This window comes from Helianthus annuus, chromosome 7, assembly GCF_002127325.2.
Source record: "Helianthus annuus cultivar XRQ/B chromosome 7, HanXRQr2.0-SUNRISE, whole genome shotgun sequence".
Classification (NCBI taxonomy): Eukaryota; Viridiplantae; Streptophyta; class Magnoliopsida; order Asterales; family Asteraceae; genus Helianthus; species Helianthus annuus.
Genome location: NC_035439.2, coordinates 76200188 through 76208706, shown reverse-complemented (window position 1 = coordinate 76208706; position 8519 = coordinate 76200188). Strand labels below are relative to the sequence as shown.

At 38.0% G+C, this 8519-nt stretch overlaps 1 protein-coding gene across 1 annotated transcript; it reads left to right on the top strand.

Moving 5' to 3' along the window:
* Positions 1 to 6855: 6855 nt before the first annotated feature.
* LOC110883366 lies at positions 6856 to 7479 on the top strand. Its single transcript, XM_022131142.1, has one exon. The coding sequence runs from the start codon at positions 6856 to 6858 to the stop codon at positions 7477 to 7479; it is 624 nt and encodes a 207-aa protein (XP_021986834.1).
* Positions 7480 to 8519: the final 1040 nt, after the last annotated feature.

The window sequence follows — 8519 nt, the reverse complement described above, 5'->3', positions numbered from 1 at the left end:
GTGCTCAGAATCCGTTCGGAAAAGACGACTACTACCAGAAAGCCATTTATCAACAGGTTGGTCAACAACAAGATTCACAGACGGCTCATGGTAGGAAGATTGAGGATTCAAAAAGAGCGTGTTTAGTAGACTTCAACTGGAGCAACTACATATCTCCTGATAGTAAAGCCTGTTTAGTTGATCAAGATGATGAACAACTACCTGAAGGCTTCAGCTGGGATATGTTTGTTGATGAAAAGGGTGATTTCAAAGCTTTCATTGCAAAGATTGTCAGAGAGCCAGACATGTTTGCCACCTGGATGAAGTCTATTGGTGAGACAGTGAAAAGTGTGGAAGAACAGTCTGTTGCATCTGATGAAAGCTCAGAAAGTGCTGATGAAGGTTCACAGAGTTCAGAAGAGAGTGTACATAATGATGTTAGCTCAGAAAAAGAAGTTGTATTTGATCAAACACCATCTGATTCTGGTTTATCAGATACTAGTTCTGAAAAATCTGCACAGTTTGATCAATCACCTCCAGATGACAGTAGTGATGATGAGGAGGAAAAACACATTAATGTTGCTAAAACTTATCTTTCTCCTGAAAGTTTTCATTTCTATTTTGCAGATCGCTTGGAGAAATTGAAAGAGAAACGAGTTGCTAAAGAACAACAACAAAGGAATACTAAAGATGTTGTTCAGAATGAGAAAGTTGAAAGTGTTGCTGAGGAGATGGTTGAGACTAAGAAAGGGAAGGTAGAAGAAAAGGTGATTGAAGTAGAAAAGGTGGTTGAAGTGGTGAAGACAATCGAAGTTGAAAAAATTGTTGAAGTTGTCAAGCCTTGCACGAAGTGTTTGAAACCATGCAAGGAATGTGCAGCAAAAGACGATATAATAGCTGAGTATGAGAAGAAGAAGGAGCAGTTGCTGTTCAGTCTCAACTATGTAAAAGAATCTTATGATGTCTTGAACAAAACAGTAACTGGTCTCCAAAAGACAAACTCAGAAAGAGAACAAGCACTAACGATGATGAATGCTGTGATGATGACAAAACAGAAAGCTATAAATTTCTACATCGAAGAGAGTGCTAAGTGGAAGCAAGAGTTGGAGACAGAAAAGATCGAGAATGAGAGGATTAGACGTTTATTGCAAAGTTATTCTAGTTCTGATTATCTCATTGATCGTATTTACCCAACTGTTGCAGGTATTGAAGCTTTTCAAGATGAGAAGCCAAAGAAGAAAGATAGTGGTAAGAAACCGACTGTTAGCTATAACAAGTGTCCGCCTCCGATTTGGGAAGGGCATTCTCCTAGAAAACCAAACGAGGAGCAACTTGAAAAAGCAGTCAATATAAAGCTTAAAACCGATACAACTGATGAACTACCAGAAAACCTTGATGTCACGTTCACCTCGTCTGACACTGATCATGAGTCTGAGTTAATAAAAAAGGTGGTCGATCAGGTGTTGGATACTGATGAGGAGTCCGGTTCAAAGTCTGAGTCTGGAGGATCAAATTCGTCAGTCAACAGTCAAAAGTCGTCGGTCAAACGGTCTTATAGTAAAGAATTTTTGTTATCAAAAGCAAATTTGGATGATGAAACATTTGAAGTCGCATACACTTTAAATGATTCGGACAAATTATACAATGACAAAGAATTTCCAATAAGAAGTGTTCGTTTTGACATGATCAAAAAGGTTTTCAAAATGACAGAAATTAATATTTCTGAAATAAAAGATTTAAGTCTTAATGGAAAATCTAAAAAATACACTTCAAGAGTTCAACAACGGTTAAACAAGAAAAAGGGTTACAATTCTGGTACTGGTTTTCAAAAGAAACCTAACCAAAATCGTAGCTACAAAAAGAAAGGTTTAGGATTTATTCCACCAGAAAATCATAAAAATGTGAAAAAATCTAAAACAAAAACAGAATTTGTGTCAGGTGGAAGTGCAGAAGAGGAACAGAAGAAACCGTTCTGGAGACAATCAAACCAGGAGTTTCTTGCCGAGAAGAAAAAGAATGAAACTGGAGTGTCTCATTCAAAGGAAACTAGAACCTGTTACAAATGCAATGAAGTTGGTCACATTGCATGGAACTGTTAGAAAAATGCCAAAACAAAACAGGGAGTTTCTAGGAAATTGAAAGAAAATGTTGTTGATGTTGAACCACCAATCGAAAAGATTAAGATTTTTGAAAACTCAACTTATGAGATTGGTGAGTGTTCTAGAAAGAATTTTTATAAAAAGAAAGGGAAAGACAACCAAGTGTGGGTTGTTAAGCAGGTTGATGATAAAGTCGGCAATGAATCTGGTTCCACAAAGCTAGAAGAGCCACAAGATGAGGTAAAAATTTCAGTGAATGATGAAGAGTTTCCATCACTGAAATTTGAAGAGGTTAAACAGAAAGTGGGTAAGGTTGAAATCTCGAATCAGTTTTACACCGAGAAAACTAAGTTTGATGTCGAGAAAACATTCAATGGGAGTGTTAAGAAAATTTTTGGAAAAATGCTGAATGGGAAAGCAAAGGAGGTTAAAGATTTTTATGCAACTAAAAAGGCAACATACAACCCCATTGCGCAAGAATTGAAAGCCATCAAGTCTGAAAAGACTTGGATGGAAGTCTGTTTCCCTTGAAGTCTTAGGACTACGTCGGAGATCCCAAGTTTATATCGTGGATCAGGAATTGGCATCTTTCATGTTTAATGAGTTTGTATGAAAGTTTTTAATAGTGTTAAAATTTTACAGGTAAAGGACTACGCCGGAGCTTCCAGGTTGGTAAGTGTGAAGCAGGAATCGGCATTCTGATTGGTAAAATGGTTTATGTAGACGTAACATTCCTACAGTTAGGATGGTGTGAATTTTTACAAGTGGTATTGTTTCGGATATACTTACAAGTGGTAAAAAGATTGCTTAATTGCAAAACGGTAAATCAGGGACATTAAGTTGTACTTGATTTACTATACATGATAAAAATATACAAGATGATGAACCATATCCCCGTACTTAACATGTGGTTAACCTACTAGTGGTAAAAACAAACTCATTTTCTGGAAAAATCATTTTGATTAAAACAAACTTAAGTGTTTTGAGATCAAAATGAGAAAATGGTTTGTGAAAGGGGGAGTTCTGATTGTTTATGCGAGTGGATGGCGAATTGATGCGATTCGATGTCAGTTGTCAAAGTTTCTGTATAGTTTGTTTTATATTTTATGTTTCAAGTGGGTCAAGAGCTTAGATAGTTTTCAAATTTTCTTTGAAATGTGTTTGCATTTTAGGGGGAGTAGAAAATTTCAGAAAATCGAAAATCCAAAAACATTAGAAAATTTGAAAAAGACAAAAACATGATAAAATCTAAAAAAGAGTTTTGTTGTGAAAAGAGGAAATGATAGTACATCAGTGGACTGTCATAACATGCTAAAGAAATGTAAAGATAAAATGTGATAAACAATCTCACTGTGGATGTGTCAGTAGATTTTTACACACTTAGTAGATTGTGACGAGATATAAACCTAAATTTCAAACTTGCTTGTTCTGTGGGTTAAAAACTTCTTGGATATATAGGTAACCCCTGAAATCTTGTTTGAAAGGTCCCTTTTTCTGAGATACTAGGTCTTTATGCTCAGTGATATCTGGGGTATTATCCTGGGACTTCTCCTGAATGGAAGTTCTGACCTAGTCCCCGGATAATGCTTTCTGCAAAAGCTTGAAACATAGCTTCGCCCTCAGCAAGCTGATGAAACAATAAAATTGATAGTCGCTGCTGTTGTAAACAAAAGATCCTCTAAAGGGGACACACCAAAAAGTCGAAGCCGTCATCTCTTTGCGTATACGGAAGTATCGACCTGAGCTCTCATGGCCCTCGCATTTTAACCCCTGAACAGATATCAGCTGTGGTATACTCACCTGTAAGACTGAATATTGGGATCTGGATACGGGAGTATATTCAAGAAGTGGGACACACGGATAAGTTCAAGTCATTAAAACATTAACATCATATCTCGGATCAATTGAACTTTGTGTGAAAATTTAAGTGGACAAATATACTGACAATCTAGGTGAATTGTTTAGAACTTAAAATGAAATCGAAGCTTAACGGTGTTGGTGACATGTCTCATAAACTGATATGATCCTCTTACGCAAACTCACAAAAAATATTGATTGTAAATATTTCATTTCTGCATTTTCTTGATCTTTCTAGTGGTGTCAGTTACTTTCTTTCAGAAAATCTAAAAAGATTTTGTGTGTGTTTTAGCGTAAACTTTTGAAAAAGTCAAAAAGATTTTCGACAACTGATGTTGGAAAGCCGATTTTCAAAATTCCAAGTGCTAAACATGATGACATTGTTGTGAGGAAAGTGAACATCAAATGTGTTTTGGAAATCAACAAGTGGTTCATCATAGAGAAAGTGATTTGAGGGAGAGACAGTGTTGGTGCATACAAATTGTTAAATTTAGAAAATTTACTTTTGGGTTAAGAATGTGCAGGAATAGCCAGGTTTCGATTTTGAACCTAAAGATAGAGTGCCAGGTTACGATACCTGAGGACTCTGATTGAGGAAAGCCAGACTGATCGATTCTGAAGATTCTATGAACAGAACTAGAGCCAAGTTTTGATCCTGGAAATTAAACGCTGTGAACAGAGCTAGTGCCAGGTTTCAGATTCTGTGGTGAAAGTTAAAGTCAGGAAACAATCTTGGACCTGTGAAAGCCAGACAATGATCCTAAAGCAGATGTTGCTGAAGAACAAAGAAATTCCAGCAAATCGAGAGGGGGAGTCTGAAGATTTTCAAGCAGACATTGTTAAAAGGGAGTCTGTTGACGAAGATAGAGAGAGAAAAGCCCAGAGACTGATCAAGACTGAAGAAGTGAAGACATGATTTTGTCAAAGACTCGATGGACGACTCGTCAACATCTGAGGGGGAGTCTGTTGGTGACTACATCTGTCGACTTCGTCTTGGATCGAGTCTTAGATTGCATTGTATAGATTAGGGCGCGTTTTACGAGAAAACAGGAGAATGTATGTGTATTAGACCTTGATTTCGCTCATAGGGTCAAATAGTTGTTGATTTCGCTTATTTGGACAAAGCTGATTTCGCTCTTATGGACAGGTGTCCCTTGGAGCGAAATCTCAGCACTATATATATGTATCATGAGCGAAATCAGTGTAACGTCATCTTGCACGCCGAAGTGCTGCCGGTGTGAAGACTGCTAGTATTCGTGATTATATCAATACAATCAGTAGTTAAAGTGAAGAATCAACTGTTTCTAGCTTTGTTTCTTGTTATTCCGCACCTGAAACAGAGTAGAGCTTCTCTGAACGACTCATTCGGGTCAGATCGCGATCCTATACCATCAAAGGTGGAAGCAATCACTAAATGGCCCAGACCAACATCAGTTACCGAAGTTCGAAGTTTTCTTAGTCTAGCGGGTTATTATCGATGTTTCATAGAGGGATTTTCTATTTTGGCCTTACCTCTCACTCAACTCTTGAGGAAAGGGGTAAAATTTACTTGGAACGATGATCGAGAAAAGAGTTTTGAGGCATTGAAGCAGAAGCTAGTATCAGCTCCTATTCTTACTCTACCTTCTGGCACAGGCGGGTTCGATATATACAGTGATGCATCGAAGAAAGGGCTTGATTGCGTTCTCATGCAGCATGGGAAGGTTATTGCTTATGCCTCGCGTCAGCTTAAACCCTATGAGGTGAATTATACAATGCATGATCTAGAGTTAGCAACAGTTGTTTTTGCACTCAAGATTTGGAGGCATTATTTGTATGGGGAGACTTGTAACATATTCACCGACCATAAGAGCCTCAAGTATATTTTCACTCAGAAGGAGCTTAAGATGAGGCAGAGGAGATGGTTAGAGCTTCTCAAGGATTATGATGCCAACATTCAGTACCACCCTGGTAAAGCAAATGTTGTTGTAGATGCACTAAGTAGGAAGAATTTTGGGGTTTTGACATGCTTGACTGTTCAGCCTCAAATTCAATCAGACCTGAGACACATGGAGATTGGTATACAGGTTGGTGAGTCTGGTGGTTATTTGGCTAGACTGAAGATTGAACCAAACCTCATCACTCAGATAAACGAAGCTCAAAAAGAAGATGGTGAGCTTTGGGCAGTGTTACAAAATATGGGAGTAGGAAAACAATCTGAATTTCGAGTGGATGAACATGGAACAATATGGTGTGGGAAGCGTTTATGTGTGCCAGATGATTTCTCTCTTCGTGAATCATTATTGACTGAGGTGCACAGTTCACCTTATTCTATACACCCTGGGTCCACAAAGATGTATAGGGATTTGAGGCAACATTTTTGGTGGAATGGTATGAAAGAAGATGTAGCTAGATAAGTGAGCCAGTGTTTGTTCTGTCAGCAAGTGAAGATTGAACATCAACGGGCTAGTGGATTATTACAGCCTTTAGATATTCCTGTCTGGAAGTGGGATGATATTTCTATGGACTTTGTAACTGGTCTACCAAGAACCCGCATGAAGAACGATGCTATTTGGGTTGTGGTAGATAGACTTACAAAATCTGCTCATTTCTTACCCATTCAAAATGGGTACTTGGTGAGTAAGCTATCAGAGATATTCCTTCATGATATTGTTCGATTGCATGGTACTCCATCTTCTATAGTGTGTGATAGAGATCCACGTTTCACATCACGGTTCTGGAAGGGTTTCCAAAATGCTTGGGATACAAAGATAAGATTTAGCACTGCTTTCCATCCTCAAACTGATGGACAGTCTGAACATACTATTCAGACTCTGTAGGATATGCTTAGATCGTGTGCACTTGAGTGGACGGGAAACTGGGAGGAATACTTGTGCTTGGTGGAGTTTGCCTACAACAATAGTGGCAAGCTAGTATCGACATGGCAAAAGTTGAATTGTTATACGGGCGTAAATGTCGAGCTCCCACATGTTGGGACGAGGTCAGAGAAAAGATGATTGCGGGTCCTGAATTGGTACAAATCACGAATGAGAAGGTTGTTATTGCTCGTGAGAAACTTAAGGAAGCCCAAAGTAGACAGAAGAGTTATGCTGATCGCCACCGGAGGGCTTTGGAATTTAATGTTGGTGAAAAAGTATTTTTAAAAGTCTCACCTTGTAGAGGTATTCGACGTTTTGGTATAAAGGGAAAATTGAGTCCTCGCTTTATCGGACCATTTGAAATTTTGGAACGAGTTGGCGAAGTTTCTTATCGGTTAGCTCTACCACCACAATTATCGCACGTGCATAACGTGTTCCATATTTCACTGTTACGTGGGTATAATTATCATCCACTCCATGTTGTGAACTATTCTCTACACGAGATTCGTGAGGACTTATCGTACGAAGAGGAACCAGAGGCTATCTGGGATCGACAAGAACGCGTGATGCGTAAGAAGTCTTTTCCGTTTGTCAAAATCTTGTGGAAGAATCATCCAGAACGTGAAGCCACTTGGGAATCGGAGGAAGCGATCCGTTCTCAATATCCATATTTATTCGAAACCTAAGGTTAGTGTTCCTAATAGTTTAATTTCTGTGTATGAAACTTGTGTGTCTTTTCGACTCTCTTACCCATCGTGTTTGCAACTTCGCTATTGTTATTCATGCCATTACTCTTTAACGTGAATACTATGCCTTATTTTGGAAATCACTAATTTCATGGACGAAATTATTTTAAGGGGTAAGGAGTTGAAACACTCATATAGTGTGATATAATGCTAATTTCGGGGTCGAAATTTTATTTTAAGGGAGGTAGAATTGTAACATACGAAACTTTCAAAACCCTAATGAAATAAATGTCATAAATAGTGCGACATATTATTATGTCGGATATTCAACGTCAAGAAGGTAGGTCAACTTTTAACCCAAAATAATCAAGGTATAATATCAAAGGTACTAAATAATAATAATAAATTCTTATAGAAAAATTGTAGGATCGTTTTCAGACCCGAACGAGTCGATCAGAAGAGTTTATGCTCAGTACGAAAGGCGGAAACAGACGTACTAAGGCCAATTCAGCAAGAATGTCACTCTTAACCGTCGTATTATTGATTTGATGATAATTTACAGCGAGACGACACTTCGACAGAGCTCCGCCGTCGGAAAACACCTAGTTAATTCCGTTTCAAATGAAACGGAATGACCACTATTTATAGACTTGGTAATTCCGCTTGAACATCACTCAAGCGAAATTACAATACAAGCGATATTAAGACTTCAAGCGGAATTAACATTACAAGCGGAAATACTTGTTAATTCCGTGCAGAATTACAAGTTGTCCTTTCAAGCGGAATTAGCTCTTAGACTTGATTTCTTGATCTTCGTGCCCTGAGCAATGCAAGACTCGATACAAGACGAATTCGATAGACGCATGCACTGATGTGCACAAAATGCAACATATAAATTATATCAATTGTGGCATAAAACTAATCCTTTTTTAGTACTAATGTTGGAAAAAGTGTGCTTTTGTCTTCCTTTTGTATTTTCAGGATTAAATGAGATCAAATGAACAAAAGAAGCAAAAATACAGCTAAATCTAACATAAATA

What these genes read in the sequence shown, in the direction of transcription:
- LOC110883366 (XM_022131142.1), top strand. Translation starts at nt 6,856, where the DNA reads ATGGCAAAAGTTGAATTGTTATACGGGCGTAAATGTCGAGCTCCCACA.